Source organism: Chlorocebus sabaeus, chromosome 12, assembly GCF_047675955.1.
Source record: "Chlorocebus sabaeus isolate Y175 chromosome 12, mChlSab1.0.hap1, whole genome shotgun sequence".
NCBI classification, from domain to species: domain Eukaryota; kingdom Metazoa; phylum Chordata; class Mammalia; order Primates; family Cercopithecidae; genus Chlorocebus; species Chlorocebus sabaeus.
The window spans coordinates 13418308-13442349 of record NC_132915.1 but is presented as its reverse complement, the minus strand read 5'-3'; the positions used below and the strand labels follow the sequence as shown (position 1 = coordinate 13442349).

General features: G+C 43.7%; 1 protein-coding gene across 2 annotated transcripts in view; it reads right to left on the bottom strand.

Moving 5' to 3' along the window:
• Positions 1-24042, bottom strand: part of SLC28A3 (solute carrier family 28 member 3) — a 90845-nt gene that overhangs the window by 13979 nt on the left and 52824 nt on the right. Inside the window, exons 2-11 of one of the 2 annotated variants that reach the window (XM_073021466.1) lie at positions 21510-21685; positions 20730-20815; positions 16124-16215; positions 13134-13323; positions 9998-10142; positions 8366-8479; positions 7681-7758; positions 4670-4750; positions 3148-3228; positions 685-810 (exon numbers count right to left, since the gene is read on the bottom strand). In XM_073021466.1, coding sequence (XP_072877567.1) covers positions 685-810; positions 3148-3228; positions 4670-4750; positions 7681-7758; positions 8366-8479; positions 9998-10142; positions 13134-13323; positions 16124-16215; positions 20730-20764 — 942 coding nt within the window. In that variant the 5' untranslated portion in view covers positions 20765-20815; positions 21510-21685. The remainder of the gene's footprint in view (positions 1-684; positions 811-3147; positions 3229-4669; positions 4751-7680; positions 7759-8365; positions 8480-9997; positions 10143-13133; positions 13324-16123; positions 16216-20729; positions 20816-21509; positions 21686-24042) is intronic. The other variant, XM_007969614.3, reaches the window with a different exon arrangement.

The following is a 24042-nucleotide window of genomic DNA, read 5'->3' as shown; positions in this document are numbered from 1 at the left end:
AATCTGAGGAATTTTAAAAAGATATTGACGCCTGGGTCTCTTCCCAAGGAACTGTGGTTGAATTACTCAGATATGGACCTGGGCATTAGAGAATTAAAGCTCCCAGGTGATCCTAATGTGCAGAAAGGTTTGCGAATCACTGCTCTAGACCAGGGGTCAGAAAAGCTTTTCTGTAAAGCTCCAGAGAATAATGTTGTTGGCTTTTTGGATCACAACGACTCAACTCTGTAGCATGGAAGCTGCCATAGACAAATGAATAAAAGTAGTTGCTTTCCAATAATTAATTTCCAAAAACAGGAGCAATTGGGATTTGGCCCATGGGCCATAGTTTATTGACTCCCAGTCCAGATCACCTTGACTGACGTAACAGTTTTTTTTTTTTTTTTAACACATTTAAATTTTCAACCAAAGCAACTTCATCATACGATTGCATTTTTCTATTTTTATTCTGCAGATAGAACTCACATTTAGACAGCAGGGATATGAAGCCCCCAAACTCCTTGGGGGTCCCTATGTTCAAACGCCAAAGCAACTGTGACCAACTTTTGCCATATGGCAAAACAAAACAAAACAAAACACTCCCTTGGCCTCCTTTTCCCACCAGCAATGGAAAAGAAAAAAAATAACAAGAGCAAAGAAAGAAGAGGTTGACGTTTTCATAAGTTAATTCCAAAATATTCTTACCCCAAAAGAAATGTATGCACCTAAGACGCTTCCAGCAATTGTAGAGAACCCGGCGGTCATGATGGCGTGGAGTTCAGATTTGGTGATGTATGGTAAATATGGTCGGACCAGCAGTGGAGACTCCGTCTGGAGACAAAGAAGGGTGACCAGGTTGCTTTTTAAATCTGTGCGGGGGTGGGGCAAGGGGTGCCAATCTACTTATAATTTTATTCTTTAAAGCAGAGTTTCTAAGAGTGAACCCCAGACCAACTTCATCAGCGTCACCTGGAAACTCATTAGAAATGCAAATTATTTCGATTTACTAAATTAGAAACTCCAAGGGCGGGAGCTAGCAATCTGTATTTTCACAAGCTTTCCGGGTGATTCCAATGCATGCTCAAATTTGAGAACCCACACCATCGACCTGTGAGTTATTTGAGCTCTAGATCAGTTTCCATATGTGGTCATGTGTAAATTTTGCAAAATTTGTGAGGCTAGACATAGAAAGCCTCCACACAGCCTAGGAATGGATGCTGTGATGACTTGGTGCACTTCTCTAAGGGTCAACTGACTCTATCCAGTGGCCTGAACTTCTGGATGGGTGATTTCTAAGCCACTGTGACTTCCAATCTTTCAACTTCACCTTGACAGACCCTAAACCTATTTCCTGATACCTCAGGGAAATAGAGACACAAGCATTAAAAACAAACAAACAAACAAACAACCTCAGTAATAACAAGGACAGGTGCCTGCAGGCCCTTCTGTAATTGGGAGTCAGAGAGCCCTCTCTATTGGGTGGAAAGGAAGAAGCAGACGGACTATAGTTGGAAAGGCTTGAAACCCATTAAGGAGGACAGGCAGCCTGTGGCGTGGGGCTCTCCATAGATAATAGCTGTACTTTTAGCATATTAAGTATCAAATTGAACATCACAGAAGCTTGTGTGCAATTTTACAATTTTCTCCTCATTATCTCTAATTGTTCTATAAGATTGAATGTGTGGTGCCTCGATCTATCGACTAGAAACCCTGTGCATGAGCCCTCTTATCCCGCAGGTAGGAGCAATCAACTCAAGATGGTGCCCTAATTAGTCCTGGGAGATTTTATGACTGTAATTATAATTATTTCAACTCCTAGGGAAGGAAGCGTGGGCTCCCACTCTAAAGACTATGCTCCAGGCTAGTAAGCATAGATTATTATTATTATTTTTTTTGATACAGTTTTGCTCTTGTTGCCCAGGCTGGAGTGCAGTGGCATGATCTCGGCTCACTGCAAACTCTACCTCCTGGGTTCAAGTGATTCTCCTGGCTCAGCCTCCTGAGTAGCTGGGATTACAGGCATACGCCACCATGCCCAACTAATTTTGTATTTTTAGTAGAGATGGGGTTGCTGCATGTTGGTCAGGCTGGTCTCGAACTCCCGACCTCAGGTGATCTGCCTGCCTTGGCCTCCCAAAGTGCCGGGATTACAGGCGTGAGCCACTGTGCTTGGCCGTAAGCATAGTCTTTAGAGTAGAGGTCCATGCTTCTTGTTGGCTTACCAACAAGAAGGTTCAGCCTGCCCAGAGCAGTTGTAAGCCTGGGATTTGGGGCTATGTGTTTTTCTGAGTGACTTGATTTTTGCTTCGAATTCAATTGCCTTGCCAATGGTGCTGGCAAGCATTGACACCTGGTTTTCGTGGTGTGTGACTCCATTCTACCTGAAGCTGCATATCTGGAGTGATGAGGGACTTATTACAATTTCTTACTGATCCACCTCTTAGCAATGCTACTATTTTGAGGGACACTCCTTGGCATTATAGTTATTTGCTTAAATGGGCTTCAGGCAAAAGAGCATTTCTCCATGTGATGGAATAGGGAGGTGAAAATTGCAGCCTAAAAGCTTAATTTTGATGAGAAGAGAAAAACCTAAAAGCATTTTTTTTCAGGCTCAGCAAAGACAGAATATTGACCAGTTCAGAGAAGTTGAGAATACGCTCAAGTGTTTACACAGTTGCATGGTTGTTGGTGGAAAGGCCTTTTGGTCTCCTCCGTTGCCACAGGCATTATAGTTTAGAATGGGAGGCTGCCTGTTCCATGTTTGCGGCTTCGAGATTTGGAGATAGTGAAATCCATTCAAGTGGAAGAGCTAACAGCCTCTGAAGAGTTGACCAGAAACCTCACAATCACTAAATTCAGATTTATTGAGAATCTATATGAGAAGCTCTATGTCTATGCTTTAATAAAATGACAACCTTCCATCCTCTTCATAAACATTCTCAAGAACTCAGTTCCACAATACCGTACCCAGATTGTTAAAAGGAATTTCTCTTTCTCTCGCTCTCTGCCTTCTCCCTCTGAAATCTGGACATTGCCAATACTGAGGCTTTCTTATGTTGACACCCTTCTCTCTACACTAAATAACATTATGTTGTTTTCTAATTTGACTTTTTGGAAAGAGAGGATCCATTTCAACAGACGTTTTATTTTGTTGATATTACAACTTACTTGTCCAACAAATATATTGCCAGAAGCAACTACAGATTCAATAGGAGATGATCCTGTAGTAACTAGCATGATCCATCCAACCTAAAAGGAAGAAAGGGACAAAGTTGACAAAGAACTCTTTGTATACCCAAAACTTCAAAGTAGGGATTAAAATCCTTAAACAGGAGTAAAATGTTGAGGGCTTTAACAATTGTCAGCAGGCTAATGATGGTGCCAAAGGTAAGTTTAACTTATTGAACCCCTAGAGCAGGCCAAGCAAATCCTCTTATTGGAGTAGTAAGTCTGAGTCATTGCATATACTTTGAACGTTATACAAATCAATTTCTGTAGGTCTATTGTATACAAGTAATAAATGACAATTGCTAACATGGCCATGGAAAGCTTTACTGCATTCCAGACACTGTGTTAAGCCCTTGATCCAGAAAATGCAATTAATTCTTACAATAACTCTTTGAGAGAGGTCCTATATAATTATACTCATTTTATTAAATAGGAAACCAAAGCACAGAACAATTTAGTTGTTTTGTCAAAGGTCACCCAAATGTAGCGGGATGTATTTGAGGTTTGATCTTTTTTACTTAATTGAAATGAACATGGTTTTTGGTTCCACTTTTGTACTGGCCTTTCGACTAGAGATGGTGGATGAGGACTTCCTGTTGCATTCTCTCTCCTTGCTTTTTAGTTTAGACAAGAGCATAGCAATTCTGAATGTTTTGGGGTTTAAACAGAAAATTATGGGCCCTGGAGTTCTTGCTGTCATTCTGAACTCTGCTGCTACCTGTATTCTGGTTCCCTCTCTCTCTTTCTTTTCTCTTTCTTTTTGTACATTTTGATTTATTTATCGGGATCCAGGAGGGCTGTGGCTGTGCCCCAAGCACTGCCTGCACTGCTCTGTGCTTCGGTGAGGTGCATCCAAATTGACTGACAGATCTCCTCGTCCTCTGATCTAACACATGAACATAGGACTCCCAGAGGCTAGGGCAGCAGGAAGCACATGAACTCTTCAGCTCTGCGTGTGTGTGCATGCATGCACGCTTATGCTAATGAAACTCTCTCAGGAGTGAAAAGCTGTTTCTCCTTTTTGCTTCAATTTCTCTAGCACCTCCAAAACAAGAAGTGTCTACTTTTGTAACCTCCTTAAGCAAGGTAGCATATAATTAAGGAGTAGCTTAAAACAGAAAAAAAGGTAAGCACAGGGTGGATAACCAAGCAGTATCCAGCATCGTTTCCCCCAGCAATATCTGACCTCAACTCCTCAGCTAAAGAAGTAATTGCTATAGTTTCATGAAGATATCCAGTGGTTCGCAAATCAAAGCCCTATTAGAAGCTCCTGAGATAAAATTCCCACTATGGACACATTTAGGATTGGGGGTTTTGAATCTAATCACTTAGGTGGTGGTGGGGGTGGATAATGGTAGGGAGAGAAAGGCACTTCGTAAATACTTGCATAAAAGGCCTTGAGGACTTGTGTCTGAGATAATCAGCTCTACACCTGTAACCCAGTCCCTCCCAGCCCCAGTACCTTTCTAATAATCCACTGCATCAGTCCCAGGTAGTACAGCATGGACATCACCGTGCTGAAGAAAACCACGATCGGCAGGATCTGTGAGGACAGCAACAATCATGGATTAATGATGGGTCCAGTTGCACCAGCAGGTTTTATATCAGGCCTCCTCTCTGTCTCCTTTTCTCCCTCTGAAACATCATAAAAATATGGGAAACTCCTCTTGAACTTTAAGCAGGCAGCTTCCCTATCTACAGTCTTGTATTCTAATTTGTCACAGGACTTGACTTTTTTCCCCTCTCTTCTATGGTGGGCTGTTTTTGCTCAAGGAATGAAGTTTGGGGGGATTTGTAATAACTAGATCAATACACTAAAGGCTGCCAGAAAATAGTCTTGTTGTTCTGATGCTAAAAAGACATGGGCTTCACCACTAGTTAGCAGAGTAACCAAGTCAAGATACATTGTGAGCAGCCTCAGAGCCTTATTCTGAGTGTCTGTAGGAGTCAGGTAAGGCATGGTGGGTGCTGGTACACAGTGCCTCCTACTGGATGGCAGACACACCCAACAGCAGTAACTTCAGCATGTCCTGAGAATGACCCTATGGTCTAAGCATGTGTGTTTGGAGTTCTGAACTAAGGAAACTAGGAGTGGCCAACCCAAAGATTCATTCCTTATCTGTAAGGAATATCTGAACCCTTGGCCCATCCCGTGGAAAGCAGGCCATACAGGGGATCCAGGCCCTTTGTTTTGGGTTAAATGAAGGTTGGGAGGTGGAGGTTGCTGAGGGAGGGTGCTAAGTGAGAATGCTATATAAACTGCCTTTTACAAGCGACAGCTGTTCTCCTGTCTAGCCTGCCACCCCTGGACTGCCCTGCATGTGAGTCCCCTCAATAAACCCTGTGTCTCATTTGCTGGCTCCAGGTCTTTTCTTTGGTCTCTCAAACATGGTGCCCCCCTACTGAAGTCAACAGGGATCTGTCATGACCTCTATGCAGTAAACATTCATTCTTCTAGCTTTTAAAATAATAGTGATTTTACCTATAGTTTTTCAAATTACTGAAAAGTGACTGCATTTTGGAAGCTACTTTAGTTCTGTGTTAAAGGCCATTGTATTTTCTGGGCGGGCTCGGTGGCTCATACCTGTAATCCCAGCATCTTGGGATGCTGAGGCAGGTGGATCACCTGAGGTCAGGAGTTCAATGAGACCAGCCTAGACAACGTGGTGAAACCCTGTCTCTACTAAAAATACAAAAATTAGCCAGGTGTGGTGGCACACGCATGTAATCCCAGCTACTGGGGAGGCTGAGGCAGGAAGATCGCTTGAACCTGGGAGGTGGAAGTTGCAGAGCCGAGATTGCACCATTGTACTCTAGCCTGGGTGACAGAGCAAGACTCCATCTCAAAAAACAAAAACAAAAACAAAAACAAAAACAAAAACAAAAACATTGTATTTTCCTAGATCCTATGTTCCTGATGCTCTTTGGGTGCCTTCAATGTAGCCCGTGTTTCCACAGAGAGCAGTTTCTATCCTGCATAGACCACACAGAGCTGTGGGCTGGGTCCTTCCTCAGCCTCATCTTACTGCACCCCTTCCCCATTGTTCCCCAGCTAACTGGCCAGAGAAAGCTGCTACCAGAGGCACAAAATGACCGAGGACAATTTGTACAAGATCTAATTTAGAAAAAAATCTATTAATAATATATATTAACAGACATTCTGTGCCAGTATTCAGAGCTCACTCACTATGAGCCTTTTATTGGCTTTAATGGGTAGGCAGTGCCTTCCTGAAAGCTTGAGGGAGTTAAACAGTCTCATCTCTGGAATGTTAGCAGAGGATTCTGTGTTGGCAGGAAAGAATAGGGGCCACTGCCCTGGAAGAGGGGAGGGGGAGGGCCTGAAAACCCCTGTGTAGTCTGGGTAGCAAGTTATTCCTTCTTTATGACTTTATTTTTTCCAATTCTGAATTCATTTTATGATATGAGCATATTTCTATCTCACTCTATAAACATTTGGCCCTTCAGAGATGGCTGAGTTATCTCAGCCCTAAAACATCAAACCAGCTAAACTGCCAGGTAGAGGCCGCTGGGGGAGGGTGCTAAGTGAAACGCTGTATAAACTGCAGGCTTTTTCAAACGGTAGCGGTTCTCCTCTCCAGCCTGCCGCTAAACTGCTGGTTTGGTGTTTTAGGCTGAAAAAAGATTCAGCCTAAAAGTTGGCCTAACTGAATCTGGGGTAATTTGGAGGTAAATTTGGAGTCTCTAGGTGAGAAAACAATTTAGAAGTGTATGAATAACAATACACCACAAGAAAAGCTGAAGGAAAACCCGAATGCATGCTTCTGACTCACTGACAAGCGTTTGTAGGGACTTCCCAGAGGAGGATGGGCTTCCTGGGGCCTGTGGGAGCCTCAAGAAGGAATTGACTGTGGCCAGCCATGGGGCCAAGCTGCCTTTCCCCTGTAAAATAATGTTCCTTCTTTAGTTAGGAGAAGGCCTATCCTCTAGTCCTGCCTCGGCAAAGGCTGTGCTGAAGGAGAGATGAGAAGGGTTCAGCGCGGGGATGGCTCTAAAACAGGGGTTCATGTGGTTGACCGGCTGCCCCAGGGACTGGGACTGAGGGGCTTTCCGAATACAGAGCTGTCACTGATCCTGGACCCATCCGCCATTTACTGCCACATGTCTACTTGTTGCTGGGAACATAATATTCTTTTCCCTGAAGGCCCAAGATGCTATTACCCTTTTGATTCTTCCTAAGTATCGCAGATAAAGTTACAAGCCCCACCCCCTTGTATTTGAATATTTCTAACTTTCTCTAGATGTTTCCTCCATAGTAACAAGGTAAAATGCGTGCAGTCCACTAACTTCAGATAACATTGTCAATGGAAAAGGGTGGTGATGTATTACACACCTCTGACCAGCCCAATAGGTATAATCCTGGTTTTTGGTCAGTTAAGTTCTATCCGAACATCTACAAAGACTGAGAAGCTACTGAAATAGCAGTGACTACATAGAAAAAAGGTTTGACTTTACCTTAAATGCAAAGAAGTGGTCTTTGTATTTCTCACCAAACACAAATGAAGCACCAGCATCTGTGTACTCCAGAAAAGTCTGAGTTAAAGAAAGAAAAAGAGATTTCATTCCAACCACGAGTGGAAATTAGACAGTGCACAGGAATGCTAGGCTCTCAGAGGATGGACCCAGCAAATGTGTTGGATAGACTTGGGAAGTTAATGTTCTCAGCTTTGCCCCCTCTAATGAATGGCGTAGTAGAAGCATATTTTTGAAATATTCCTGTATACAGATTTCCTGACATTTCTGACATTCAGTCTGACTCCAGAATGCTACAGAATGAGTTGACCATGGCAATGTGTTGGGAGCCATACGTGGATTGTAGGTGGCATTAGTTAGCACTGGATGCAAAGGAAGCCTGTTTCTCTGTCTGTGGAGACATCTAAGAAGTATGATAGTCCTTGGGGAGGAGGATGTGGGCAATGAATTAGGGAGTGATGATATAGGTACGGAACAGCAGTAATGTTAACAACCAGACAGACTAACATATTCAGTATAAGCAAAACTATTTGTCTAACCCATGATGCAGAATTAAAATTTGAGACAACTCATGCAGACAGATAAACCCATTTCTGACACATCTTGAGGATTACCTCCAATGTTAAAAGCACCATAAAAGCAAGGTGTTCTTTTGAATCAAACTTACCTGAACTTGCCTGCCCAACCAATCAAAAGCTATGTATCCAGGGTCAGTCCTTAGAATCAAGAGCCCAAGAAGAAACTGTAGCCCGATTCCCCATAAGACAGGTCTCCAGTAAACCTATACAGAAAGATCAAGTGATATATCTTAGAAGGAAAATTAATGCAGGCCTCAGCATAAATGTCTAATGGATCACTATTTCCTTGGACACATTCTCAGATGTGGTCTGTCATCCACCTTCTTTGGGAGGCTAAAGCTGTCATAAGCAGAGAACCCTTTGATAGAACCATACCTTAAAAAACTCAGGCCGGGCGCAGCGGCTCATACCTGTAATCCTAGCACTTTGGGAGGCCAAGGTGGGCAGATCACCTGAGCACAGGGGTTCGAGACCTGCCTGGCCAACATGGCAAAACCCCATCTCTACTAAAAACACAAAAAGAAGCTGGGTGTGGTGGTGCGTGCCTATAATCCCAGCTACTCGGGAGGCTGAGGCAGGAGAATCGCTTGAACCCAGGAGGCAAAGATTGCAGTGAGCTGAGATTGCACCACTTCACCAGCCTGGGCAACAGAGCGAGACTCCGTCTCAAGAAAAAAAACAAAAACAGACTCAGGATTGCATTCCTTCTCCCTAAAACTGAGTTTCAAGTCTTCGGTCCAGGAAAGTATGTAAGTAACAATTATGTCCTGATAAATTACTTCGATAGAAACAGTAGTCTAAGAAGGACCATTAAAGGAGGCAGGATCTGGCCATCCTAGTCAAGCTGTAAGTACTGGATACTTATAATTATTTCCCCTGTCTGGAAAATGGAAAGGCAGAACATGATTTCTCTGTGTGTCTAAGGTTTGTTGATCTGACAACCTGTAAGTGAATTAAGTAAAATATTGCCCTGTCAAGAGGCTCTCATTTGATTGTAAAAGAGCCCAATAAACTCTAATGTAGACCCAGGATGTGCAGTAGGAATGGACAGTCATTTGCTTGCATCGGTGGTGCAGGGCTGAGTGGCTTCAAAAGGACTATGGCATCAGAAGCACAGACAATGGAGATGTTCCCCTCAGCAGGGCAAAGAATTTAGATCATATTAGCTGAACTCGGTCTCTGATTAATGTTTTTTTTCCTTGGGTCAAGCTTTTAATGGTAAAGTCTTCCAGAGTTTGCCATCGTGAGTTACATATGAGAGCTTTGATGTCTCAGAATTCTTGCCCATTTCATGGGTTACCAGTGGACAGAACTAGGATGAGAGTTAAGTTCAATATTAAAAAGAAAATTGTATAAGGACACATTTTTGGAGTATAAATGCCCAAACTGCATGGGACTTCGTCTGGGGAAATCTGGATCAAAATGCATGAGTTTTCTCTGTGTGTTTGATGGAAGGTATGCGAGAAGAAATTAGACTTGACAGGGAGAGAACATCTCACTGGTTGTGTAACTGGAAAATTAGTGAAAATGGAGCATGAGATAGTAACAAACAGTACCGTGAAAGTTCAGGAAGATAGGGCACCCTGGCCACATTAAATAATCCCATCAAGGTAAGAAAAGTACTGAACAATAGTTAAATTCTCTCACAATCAATATTTTGAGCAATTTACACATGGGGAGAAAAATAAAAAAAGAATCTAAAAGATCAGCTGGATACTTACTCTGGTTGGGTACTTGGAAAATAGAAATAACAGGACAATGTACGTTACGAGCCCACCAAAGGACACCAGCTGCTGTTGACCCAATTTGGCAGTGTCAAAGGCCAGCCAGAAAATAACTGCTAGGACCAGGAAGCTCCAGATCACCCTAAGAGAAGGGGAAGGGAGGCATTGACATCATTTGTTGTGCTACTTGAGAATCATAATCAGGCTTAATTTTTTTTTTTTTTTTTTTTTTTTTTTTTTTTTTTTACGAGATGGAGTCTTGCTCTGTTGCCCAGGCTAGAGTAGAGCAAAGCGATCTTGGCTCACTGCAACCTCCACTTCCCGTATTCAAGCAATTCTCCTGCTTCAGCCTCCCCAGTAGCTGGGATTATAGGCATCTGCCACCACCCCCGGCTAATTTTTGTATTTTTAGTAGAGAATGGGGTTTCACTATGTTGGCCAGGCTGGTCTTGAACTCCTGAGCTCAGGTGATCTGCCTGCCTTGGCCTCCCAAAGTGCTAGGATTACAGGTGTGAGCCACCACTCCCAGCCATCAGGCTTAAATTAACAAAGAAACATAGAAACAAGATGAATACACTCTGGCACCAGTAGGTTGTGCTTTTGGAAACTGCAACAGAATCTTTTTGGTTGTGGCTATCAAGGCAAATAGCTAAAAAATTAAGTACTGGGTCTCCTTACTCTACAACTCTTGGGCCCTTCACCTGTTCAAGGATGCATGAAGGGGCCAGAGAGGAGAAAGCATGTTTGGAGAGGAACGTCTGGTGATTTCTTTGAGAGAGCTACTGGGATTCTTCACCTTCGTTTTGTGGGGTGGGTGAGGTGTTATCTGCTTCCCTTTAAGGAATAACTTGGAATATGTTATCTGCCCTTGGGGGACCTCACCAGCCGCCGAGAGGGAGATCAGACATTAGGGCGAGTTCTGGCTCCCCTGGGGAGCCCAGCAAGCCTGACAAGTCTGACTCAGGACTCACGGCTTGCACAGCAGAGCCAGAAGGCCTGCTGTGTTGGGATTGCACAAGCCCAGTTTATTAGGCCAAGGATGTGTGAAGCATCCTGGTAGATCCCACGTTAGCCTTGAGGAAGAGAACTGGTCTGGGGTCCTGCTCAGGGGGCCACCTGAAGGGAGAGGAGGTCCCTCAGAGAGAGGCTGAGGGAAAAGCTCTGAGCAGTTGCTGCAGGACACAGGGTCCTATGGGAAGGGGTCGCTCTAACACTTCACAGGCCCTTCCTCCCAAGAAGGCCAGCTTCCTATCCAGAGCAGGTAGCCAGGCTGATCCTGGCTTTGAGACTGGCAGGGGAGCAAGTAACAAGGAGAAAGGGGACACTCAGGCCCAGGCTAGGGAGGAAAGCTAGGGCACTGGGTCAAGTTCACAGTTCTCATTACTGGAGGGGACAGCATATTCTGATGTTAAAAAATGTCCATGATGCCTGTATCAAAATATCTCATATACCTCATAAATATATATACACCTACGACATACCCACAACAATTAAAAATTTAAAAAATAGGCTGGGCACGGTGGCTGACACCTATAATCCCAGCACTTTGAGAAGCCAAGGCAGGAGGATCACTGGAGGCCAGGAGTTCAAGACCAGCCTGAGCAATATGGTGAAACCCCTGCCTTTACTAAAAATACAAAAAAATTAGCTGGGCATGGCAGCACATGGGAGGCTGAGCTACTTGGGAGGCTGAGGCATGAGAATCATTTGAACCCAGGAGGCAGAGGTTACAGTGAGCCAAGATGGCGCCACTGCACTCCAGCCTGGGTGACAGAGCAAGACTCTGTCTCAAAAAAAAAAAAAAAGGAAAAAGGCCAGGCTATGAACTTTGGACTATTACTAAGGGTGTTCAGAAGGGTCATGTGCTTTTGGCATTTTTGTAAAATATAGGGTAGATATCTCCCATTGAATAAAATTGAAAGAATGATGAATGAAAAAAATTTTTATTTTGACCATAGCCCCATGGGTCATGAAAAAAAGTGCTAGCAGTCTTCAACATCCCTAAACAATTTTAAAAGCCCTACGTTTTTTATGAGTAAAAGGCATGGGAAGAAATTAGAGGAAAAGAAAACCTGATAGAAAAATTATTTGGGGCCAGGCGTGGTGGCTCATGCCTGTAATCTCAGCACTTTGGGAGGCTGAGGCAGGTGGATCATCCAAGGTCAGGAGTTTGAGACCATCCTGGCCAACAAGGTGAAACCCTATCTCTACTAAAAATAAAAGAATCAGCCGGGCGTGGTGGTGGGCAGCTGTAGTCCCAGCTATTCAGGACCCTGAGGCAGGAGAATCGCTTGAACCCGGGAGATGGAGGATGCAGTGAGAGGAGATCGCGCCACTGCACTCCAGCCTGGGCGACAAAAATGAGACTCCTTCTCAATAAATAAATAAATAAATAATAAATAGATATAAAGATTTGTGTTCATCATAATAATTAAAATAGCAAAGATTTTGTAGGTAAAATAAATGGTCAACCATACAGGAACTATAATCAAATTCAAGATTGAATATGTTCTACGATCCTCAGTTTGTAAATAAATTGTAAAGAGAATAGGTATAACTCATAAAAGAAAAAACGTTGGTAAAAATGAAAGCTCTTTAAAGACACGTCATCAGCAATCTCCGTCAGTTTGTACTTATAACCCAATTCTTTATTTACAGGTATTGAGATTAGATGGCATTTGTGCTGTTCCCTATCTAGTGCCAGGACAGACATTACTGACTGATCATGGTGCCCTTCCACTGACAGGTTGGAGGGAGAGCGAAGCCATCCTGTTATGACAAAACTTTCACTCTTTTCTATTTTTCTAACTACTTCCTAATACGTAGGCACAGAGATGTCTCTCCCTAATATAGCACATGGAATGTAATATGCTCATCATCTTTTGGACAACATTTTATCATTTAATACACTTGACATTAAGGCAGTGTGTGAGGACATTTGCACACTTTTCAAATGAGCCATTGCCTCATCTAGGCTTTGACTTCCTGTTTGTAAACTGAAGACATTGTAACAGATACTCCCTAGGGTGTTTCTAGCTTCCATATCCCATAAATGAGGAAGCAATTTCAGAACAAATTTTTGAAATGGCGTTGGAAAAGACTCTCTTAACTGAAGAGAACCGATCGCATTTACCACTTCAGCCAGAACCAATGGCCGTTTAGAAGCCTTCTGCCAGGAGACAGCATCTCATAAATTCGATGTTCGTATTTGGCCATCAGGTGATCCCAGACAACAAAGAAGATGGCAGCCATGGTGATCCCAAAAAGAGGAAGGGCTCTGTGAAAGTTCAGCACACAGGCCGCAATCACCATAACCAGATAACCTGTCCAGGAAGCAAAAACAGACATTGAACATCACTAACTACTGGGACACGCCTCCAGCCCAGACATTGAACATCACTAACTACTGGGACACGCCTCCAGCCTCCAGCCTTGATTTGGCTCAGGTGAGGGGAGGTTTAATCAAGATATCATTGAATGCAGGAGTGCTCTTGATATGGCTACTGGCTTCTTTGATGGGGGCTTTTGATATTTTTCAAAGCAAGTCTGGAAAATTATCGCCATGAATGCTAGGAGGACAGGGTGCTAGGTCTTTTTATTCTTACAGGACCTTCTGAGTTCTTGAATCTTGATGCTCGATCATTGGGCCTCTAAGTACTGGCCATTTTTATCCCTGGCATTCAGTCTCGGCAGGTGAGCTACTATCAGAGAAAGGCTGAGTGTTGAAGCGACCACTGGCAAAGAGGTACTGATTCTTATGGTTTGCAGTTCAGATTCTGTCTAAACTTGAGTGAAGGCACAGACCTACCAACAACAGACTACTTCTCTAAGTGACACAGAGCCTCTAAGGAAGAGAGGTAGGGGCAATTACCAAGGTGGCTGCTTTCGAAGAGCAGATTCTGGGACAAGAATAAGGTTTCCTATTCCTAAAGGTCTGCAAAGGTGGTCTGCAGGTTAAATCTGGCCTGCTACTTGTTTTTGCAGGTGGCAAGTACATTTGTATTTGTGTGTTTTGAGAAATAAAAATAAAGTCCTAACTCACCCAACCAACTGAACTGACCCTTTAACCAGAATTCCTTCCTAAGGAGTAAGCAGAAACCAGCTCTGGAAAACAAGAAATGGAAGGCTCATTTCTCTATCGCCTTTAGCCAGTCATCTGAGGTGGTATCCAAACTCCCCCTCCCTCTTAGAGTTTTTGTTTGTTTGATACGGAGTTTTGCTCTTGTTGCACAGGATGGAGTGCAATGGTGCGATCTCGGCTCACTTCAACCTCCACCTCCCAGGTTCAAGCGATTCTCCTACCTCAGCCTCCCAAGTAGCTGGGATTGCAGGTATGTGCTACCACGCCTGGCTAATTTTGTATTTTTAGTAGAGATGGGGTTTCACCATGTTGGTCAGGCTGGTCTCGAACTCCTGACCTCAGGTGATCCGCCTGCCTCGGCCTCCAAAAGTGCTGGGATTATAGATGTGAGCCACCGTGCCCGGCCTCTTTAGAATTTTGATGTGACAGTTCACCAGTTTCACAAGGCATTTCTTCCTGATAAGAGACTGCTGACCATGGAGTGGTTCTGGCCAGTCTTGGAGGATGCACAGTGAGGGTTTCTGTGTCCTTTGCTTTACCTTTTGACTTCACAGGGCTGATAACTCCACCCTCAGATCATGGTAACACTGCTATTTTTTATACACATGCTCCATAAAGAGGCATAGATCTCAATTGTGCATGTGCATGTGTCTCCTTTCATAAATATTCATGACTCCCCCTATAGCTTATTGAATATTTATGCTTAGCCAATCCTTTCAGCATAAATTCCTGTCTTATTCTTCCCTCCCTCAAAGTACTTGTTTCTGGCTTCTGTTGGAGACTACACTTCCCAGCCTGTCAGAATGGCCACCTTGCAGGCTGCAACCCTTTATGAGAAACATAACTTTCCTTTCCAAATGTTTGACCCTCATGATTGATTCTTCGGTTGACAGTTTGTATGTGTGTTCTAGAAATAAACTTGTGTTGGAATACAGCCATGTCTGTCTACTTACGTATTGTTTACGGTTGCTTTGTTACTACATGGCAGAATGGCATGGTTTTGACCTTACGTATGAAATACTGAAAAGCCTAAAATATTATCTGGCCCAGTATTCAGAAAGCTCACCAACCCTACTGTTTCCTATTCCAACTGTCTGAGCACCGCAAAACCACTGACCTTGGCGGTGCAGCAGCCTTGGATTGATGTCTGTGGGCTTGGATGGGGGTGCTTATGTTTTATAGACAGGAGTGTTCTTTAAAATGGGCCAAGTTCAGTGTGCTGAGCTTCAAGAAAAAAAATAACAATACAACAAGACAAAAACAAAAACAAACCAAAACAAAAAGCAAATAAAGTGAGCCAAGGAGTTCTTTGTTTTGGAGGGAGTGAAAACAGGAGACATTTTTGTCCTGCCTTCAGGCAAGTGGAATGGGCTAGATGACCCTAGGCTACTCATGTCGTATTCATATAAAGAACTAATCACTTGTGTTTTCTGGATTTGTGTGAACCAATGCACCCCTCAAATCCACATGAGAGTAACAAAGGCTATAAGAATGAGGAGAGTAACTGACTCCGAAAATTAGCTTCCCGGCCGGGCACAGTGGCTCACACCTGTAATCCCAGCACTTTGGGAGACTGAGGTGGGCAGATCACGAGGTCAGGAGTTCGAGACCAGCCTTGCCAACACAGTGAAACCCCGTCTCTACTAAAAATACAAAAATTAGCCAGGCATGGTGGCAGGTGCCTGTAATCCCAGCTACTTGGGAGGCTGACGCAGGAGAATCACTTGAACCTGGGAGGCGGAGGTTGCAGTGAGCCGAGATCGTGCCACTGCTCTCCAGCCTGGGTAACAGAGCTAGGCTCCATCTCAAAAAAAAAAAAAAAAAAAGAAGAAAGAAAGAAAGAAAGAAAAAAGCTTCTGGCCTCATAAATGGGGTAGGGAAACAATTTACAAAGGCTTCACCTATAAAGGGCTTCTTGATTTACTTCTCTGCCTCCCTGGATGATTCAGTAAAGGTTTAATCTCTTTCCACCTAAAGTTAATATTTGTGGGAACCCCTGCAAAAAAAAGACTGTGGTATCTCTATCCCTCTTTGTTATTTACCTGCTAATAAAATGCCCCAGATGATGTGCCGAAGAGTGGTTTTGTGTTTCCTACAGAAACCACATACTGTGTCATACCTCCTTTCCAAACACCTGCAACACAAAAGCAAAAAGGCAGGGATAAGTAAATACCAAAAACATGAAATTCATCGTACGCTGAGGCTAGATTAGGCTTTGTAAACCAAGAAAGCAAACAAACACATGTGTGAGGCATACGTCTTACAAAATAGAAAGGGGAAACTCATTTTGTTTTAGACTAGAGTCAGCCATCATCGTGACCATTCATTGATCACCATCACTGAATAAGTGTGCCAATCCCTGAGGGATTAGAGAGGTGCAGACAACATGCTCCTGGGAACAGAGCAGGGGAGATGGATAACTAACCAAAGCTGAAATAGTCACAGGAAGAAAGTGTTTCTGGCACACTATGAGATCCTCTGTTAGCTTCTAACCAATGGTTATTATGTGTTTGTTGTTAGAAAATAAAAAGCCAAGGAACTCTGTCATCCCTCTTGGTTTGGCAAAGTCTGAGCAAGTTGGTGGCGCTCTGTCCCCCATCACCATCCCCATTAGTCCAAGACTGATGGGCTTCATGGGGTGTGCTTAAAATGCAAAGTAGGATTTCCTGGATGTTAGGGCTATTAACCAATGGGTTGTCACAGCTTTCTCAGAAAGCTCTGGAGGTGTTGGACTGCCTTTATTTCCATCCAGGGCTTTGTTATGGGGTGGGTGGGTAGTGTGTGAGCAATGTGTAGGTTGGGTCATGTCTTCGGAGGAGGATCGTGTCCAGCAGTTCCCCAGGAGTGAGCTGGGAGGCCAGGGTGATAGTCACATGGCTCTCTTCTTATCTGGGGATCTTGTTCCCATGTAGATGCCTCTTTCTTTGGAGGCCTCTCCTTCTCCCACTTGAGTCTGGGTGGAAGGAACTTCTTGCATATTTCCCCATTGTCCCCTCCAGGTCATGGGACAGCACTTCTAAAAATGACCATTTCTCATCCCATATAGATGATTTCCAAACTCCAGGACCTCAAAGGACATGGCCCCGAGCTGGAAGACCTGCACTCCCCTTGGCCAGTGCCTTCACTTTCCTGCCTTCCAACAGCCTCGCCTGCATGTCCAGGTGAGCCACCTCTCAAGCTTTGGGGCACAGCTCAAGCTTTTGGCTTCTAAAAAGTCGTCTTGCATCTCCTCAGACAGATACATGCCTCTGAACTTTATTCTTACTGTCTTCTTTGATTGTGTTTATTTCAAGTAGCAGGAAATATTGGTTATTTGGTTAATAACCAGTCATTTGGTTATCTAGGCTGAATAATTTCCAACCCATTAACCCTAGTGAAACCTGAGTGCCTGTGACCACACAAGAGAATTTCTCAGTCCCCCAGGGCCAGAGACCCTGGAGAACAGATGCCTGTGAGCCATACAGCACCATGAGTAGAACCTTGGATATTAAGGATGTTCAACAGATATGTATTGGTTGATAGATGAATGAAATGGGAGTAAATATTGCTTATCTGAAACAGTATTTTACAGCTCTGAGTTGGAGATCCATTCGTGGGTTATAAAGTCCACATAGTAACCACTATTAAAATAGAAGGAGGCCAGGTATGGTGGCCTGTAATCCCAGCACTTTGAGAGGACAAAGTAGGAGGATTATTTGAGCCCAGGAGTTTAAGACCAGCCTGGGAAATACAGTGAGACCTTGTCTCTACCAAAAAAAAAAAAAAAAAAAATAGCTCGGTGTGATGGCACAAACCTGTGGTCCCAGCTGCATGGGAAAATCACTTGAGCCTGAGAGGTCAAGGCTGCAGTGAGCTGTGTTTGTGCCACTGCACCCTTGTATCAGAAAAAAAAAAAAAGGCCAGATGCAGTGGTTCAAGCCTGTAATCTCAGCATATTGGGAGGCCAAGGCGAGTGGATCGATTGAGGTCAGGAGTTTGAGACCAGCCTGGCCAACATGGTGAAACCCCATCTCTACTAAAAATACAAAAATTATCCGGTTGTGGTGGCACATGCCTGTAATCCCAGCTACTCGGGAGGCTGAGGCAGGAGAATCACTTGAACCTGGGAGGCAGAGGTTGCAGTGAGTCAAAATTGCGCCATTGGATTCCAGCCGGGAGTCAGAGCGAGAATCCATCACAAAAAAAGAAAAAGAAAAAAAAAAAAGAAAGAATAAAAGTATCAAAAGTATCATAGTGTATCATTCATACATAAGAATGATAGTATCACTTCATAAAACGTTCATCATTATGTATGTGTGTGAATATGTGTACTGAGAATTAGAAACAGTGCTCTAGAAAATATTGGGTGAATAAAAGTGTAGTGAAGACATTTTTCCATGGTCTGATTTAGGAAAGGCTAATGATGTATTATTCTCAGTTGAATATACGTTAAAAACCAGCAGCAGAGGGTGACATTTAATAGGGTACATTCACATACTGCAGGTTGACTCTATCAGGTTCTTTAATTGCAGGGAATGTGTGTAGTCCATTACGGCAATCTGACTTCTGCATAAAGCAGAGTACCTGCAAGTAGACACTTCGGTCGTTTGGTTATCTAGGCTGAGTAATTCCCAACCTCCTGACGGCCGTTTCAGTCTCATTGACATTAGTGAAAAACTGAGTACCTCTGACCACCCAAGAGAATTTCTCAGTACCTCCGGGTCAGAGGCTCATAAAGTAAAATGAAGGATAAAACTTTGCTATGTTTCTGATATGGTAAATATTTGGGATGATGTATATGTGACAAGAGCTGCCAACCCTAATTCTGGCCAACTCCAGAGGTGTCGTCTGATACATAAAAACAAAGTTCCTCCCGTAGTCCCAGCTACTTGTGAGGCTGAGGTGGGAGGATCACCTGAGCCCAGGAGGTCGAGGCTGCAGTGAGCTTGACAGATCTCACGACAGGGTCTTGCTCTGTTGCCCAGGCTGGACAGAATATATTTAAATTAAAATACATTTCTGGCCAGGCATGGTGGCTCACACCTGTAATCCCAGCACTTTGGGAGGCTGAGGCGAGCAGACCACCTGAGGTCAGGAGTTCAAGACCAGCCTGGCCAACATGGTGAAACCCTATCTCTACTAAAAATACAGAAATTAGGTGGGCACGATGGCGCATGCCTGTAATCCCAGCTACTCGGGAGGCTGAGGCAGGGAGGTGGAGGTTTCATTGGGCCGAGATTGTGCCACTGTGCTCCAGCCTGGGCAACAGAGTGAGACTCCGCCTCAAAAAAAAAAAAATTAAAATCTATTTCTAGATTTAAAAATAGCACCACTGAACTCCAGCCTGTGCAACAGAGTGAGCCCCTGCCTCTAAAAAAAAGAAGAAAAATTTCCTCAGAGACATAGGAATGCAAATCAAATTTAAGTAGGAATAGAGAAGATGGACAAATACTGTAGTATTATGACAGAGTAGCAGACAATCCCGGACTAGGAATCAGAAGCTGAAATTGTGACCTAGCTCTCTTCCTCTCCTAGCTCACTTGGGAAGTCAATTCTTTGAGGTTCATTTTTCTGTCCAAAAAATAAAGATACTAATCTTGTGTCTCCTACCTTACGGAGTTGTAAGAGCTTGGAATACTTTGAGGCTATTACAAGGTAAGAGTAACAGTTTGTTGGGATTTAAAGTGGATTGGGTTTTGAGCAATCAATTGCTATTGATTGACATTGAGAAGATGAATTAACTGCATTTGTATGGACTGGAGCAATTAGTTGGTGATTTACACTTTTAATTAGAAGACTGTCCTGGGTGAATTTAAATCTGCATATTGGGTTCCCAGAACATCAGCAGTTTGAATTGGCCACATTGATCATCTTAGAGCTTCATTAATTTTTCTGGAAAGGATGTCAGGTAGGGAGGGTAGATGGATGAGTGGTGACAATCTCTAATAAATTACAATAAATGTTAAAATTTGCTGGCCGGGCGCGGTGGCTCAAGCCTGTAATCCCAGCACTTTGGGAGGCCGAGACGGGCGGATCACGAGGTCAGGAGATCGAGACCATCCTGGCTAACACGGTGAAACACCGTCTCTACTAAAAATACAAAAAATTAGCCATACGTGGTGGCAGGTGACTGTAGTCCCAGCTACTCGGGAGGCTGAGGCAGGAGAATGGCATGAACCCGGGAGGCGGAGCTTGCAGTGAGCTGAGATCCGGCCACTGCACTCCAGCCTGGGCGAAAGAGAGAGACTCCATCTCAAAAAATAAATAAATAAATAAAATAAAATAAAATAAAATTCAAATGGGAGGTCCGGCGCTGTGGCTCATGCTTGTAATCCCAACACTTTGGGAGGTCGAGGTGGGTGATCATTTGAGGTCTGGAGTTCGAGACCAGACTGGCCAACATGGTGAAACCCCGCCTCTACTAAAAATACAAAAATTAGCCAGGCGTAGTGGCATGCGCCTGTAGTCCCAGCTACTCGGGAGGCTGAAACACGAGAATCACTTGAACTTGGGAGGCGGAGGTTGCAATGAGCCTAGAGTGAGTCACTGCACTCCAGCCTGGGCGACAAAGTAAGACTCTGTCTGGGGAGAAAAAAAAAAAAAAAAAATCAAAGTAATAAAACCGAATAGGAGGTAGACTTGGTTATTTCCCTGTTTTAAAGACTGTACCCTTTTTGTTGCACCTCCTCTTCATCATCCTCCATGTCTTCTTTGTTTCTTGGAGAATCCTGCTCAACTGTGCCCTGTTCTTCATCCTGGAAATCAAACATTGGAGCAGAGATGGAATAATGAGCATCCTGGGCATAATGGACCCTGGTTTCATTGCTCAGAACTCGGGCAAAGAACTTTCAATAGGTTCTTTTAAAGTATTATGCAAAAAGATGGCTCCTATTATCTACTGCACAGACATTTTCTTCCCCGCTTATAATCTCACACAAAAAAAAGTCAGGATCACATTGAACTCTTCCTTTCCTTCCAAACGAGCGGTTGGTATTTTCTCCTTTTCTTAAGGGAACAGGCTCATATTTGTGCTTTTCACTCCTGTCTCTCCTGTAATCATTCAGCCCCAGCTCTGTTTTCAGCCAAGTGCTAAATGAAGTTAATACCAGGAGCTGCATAAATCTCCTCTAGTACTCTGCCAGCCCCGGTTTCCAAAGGACTGAGACCAAAGCTGGATTTATTTCCCCGGCAGCCCAGGGCTTGGTCTGCGAATATGAACACTAGCTTGGCACCTTCAAGAGCCGATAAACCTCCCCTTGGGAATGAGGATCCTTTTATCAGTTGGGCGAACAAGGACTATTTCCCTTACTCAGCTAGCCCTTGCTCTAATTAATTGAGTGTAGGATATCTCTGGTCCATTTTTTCAGGGACCCAATCTTTCTAGGTACAGTTTGAGCTCTCAAATATCCAAGACCCATCCTATTTCCAGGATGGCAGAGGATTTCCTACCTGTCTTCAGTCTCCAAGAATGTCTCAAATAATAAGCCTGGCTCTTGTAACCAATGGTACAGAAGCTGGTGGGGGAGGAAATAGATGGAGGTGGAGCAGTTTGAGTGTGCTCTAAGAAGTGTAATGTCAAATCTCAGCACTGGTCTTCTGTCATATCCAATGTGGCCTTTGATTCTCTTTAACAGAAATCATAGAAATAAATCATTAGTGTGTGTCTGAGCTGAAAGGATTCTCAAAAATCCTATAATTCCACGAGGCCAAACTCCATTTTTCTCCTGATTCAGATTACCTTTGGGCTGGACCCCAGGAACTAGGAAGGTGCAAGGATAATTGTAAGAGAGACCAGCTGAGTCCAAGCTGCAGCTTCTTTGGAGGGGCTGGGGTTGAGTCTTATTCATTTATTTCTATCTAATTCCCAGCTTAGCCAATAGTCAATGTTTGGTAAATATTTGGTTGAAATGATCATCATTATTATTGTCTTGTGGTGAAAGTACCCCAAATTACCTCCTATCTATGGTATGTCTAGCATTACTACTGTTGTCTTTTATTTTTCCGTCTTTTCTCATGTTTTAAAATCAACAACTACAAATCTCCCTTGGCTCCCACAATCATGGGGCAACTGCCCTCTCTTTCCTTGCACAGTCAGGCCACTGGAGAGAGTGGCGTTTACTCTTTGGAGGTGACTTCCTCACCCCCTGCCCACTTCTCCACCCACTGTGATTGTGCTTCTGCTGAATGTGTCCTGCCAATGTCACCCAAGGCCCATTGCTGTCAAATCCAGTAGCTACTCCTCAGCCTTCACATCCCCGTTTATAACTGTAAAATATCTAAATTTTTGTTTTTTGAAAAAATATTTTGAAAATATTTTTAAAAGAGCAGTTTGAAGTTCATAGCAACATGCAGCTGAAAGTATACAGATTTTTCATGTGTTGTCTACCCACCCTCATCTTCCCTACTATCGAATGAACCCAGAGAAGTACGTTTGTTACAACTGAGGAGCCTCCGTGGACACATCATCGTCACCCAAAGTCTGCAGTGAGACTCCCTTGGTCTTGGACATTCTATGGATTTGGACACATGTATGATGACATGTATCCACTATTGCAGTATCAGGCATACTAGTTTCACAGCCTTAAAAATCTTCTTATAGCCAGGGGTGGTGACTCATGCCTGCAATCCCAGCACTTTGGGAGGCCGAGGCGGGTCAATCATGAGGTCAGCAGATCAAGACCATCCTGGCCAACATGGTGAAACCCCGTCTCTACTGAAAATACCAAAAAATTAGCCGGGCGTGGTGGCGGGTGCCTGTAATCCCAGCTACGCCGGAGGCTGAGGCAGGAGAATCGCCTGAACCTGGGAGGTGGAGACTGCAGTGAGCCGAGATTGTGCCACTGCACTCCAGCCTGGGTGAAAGAGTGAGACTCCGTCTCAAAAAACAAAAAAGCCCACACTTCTTATTTGTCCCCACCTCCCCCTGACGCCTTGAAAGCGCCATTTACTGTCTCCATAGTTTTGCATTTTCCAGAATGTTGTACGGTTGGGATCGCACAATATGTAGCCAGTTTAGATTGGTTTCTTTCACCCAGTAATGTACATTTAAGGTTACTTAGTGTCTTTTCATGGCTTGATAGTTCATTTCTTTTCAGCGCTGAAAAACGCTACATGTCTGGATGTACCACGTTTATTTATTCATTCACCTACTGAAGGACATTTAGGTTGCTTCCAAGTGTAGGCAATTACAAATAAAGCTGCTCTCAACATCCATGTGTGGGTCTTTATGTGGACATAAGTATTGTTTTCTTTTTTTGTTTGTTGAAGAATACTTAGTGAACATTTTTTTACAATCAATTAAGCAAAATAGACAGTTACCAAACACTGTACTATGCATGGTGTGATTCCAATACAGATGACATATGCATGTGGGCGTATGTTTGCATTAAAAAAGGCTGTGTTCCAAAATGTTAGGCACTGACTTTTTTTCTTGAATTATGAGCCTTTTTTGGTCTTCCAAATTTTGCTACAATAAGTTTTCCAAATTGTCTGCTTTTTAAAAAGTGATTCTTTTACCACGAGAAAACTCCTCACAAGATGACACACTAGTGGGCACCCTGAGTTCCTTTTTTTTTTTTTTGAGAGTCTCGCTCTGTCGCCCAGGCTGGAGAGCAATGGTGCGATCTTGGCTCACTGCAACCTCCACCTACCGGGTTCAAGCGATTCTCCTGCCTCAGGCTCCCGAGTAGCTGGGATTACAGGCACACGCTGCCATGCCCAGCTAATTTTTGTATTTTTAGTAGAGATGAGGTTTCACCATGTTGGCCAGGCTGGTCTCGAACTCCTGACCTCAAGTGATCCACCCTCCTCAGCCTCCCGAAGTGCTGGGATTATAGGCATGAGCCACTGTGCCCGGCCCTGAATTACTTTTTAAGGGATGACCTATGTGGGTAATCTGTTCACCTTTCTTGCAACAGGAAGCCATCTTTAAATAAACTCCTGTCCAGAATTCCACATGTAAGTGAAATTAAGCAAGAGTCCC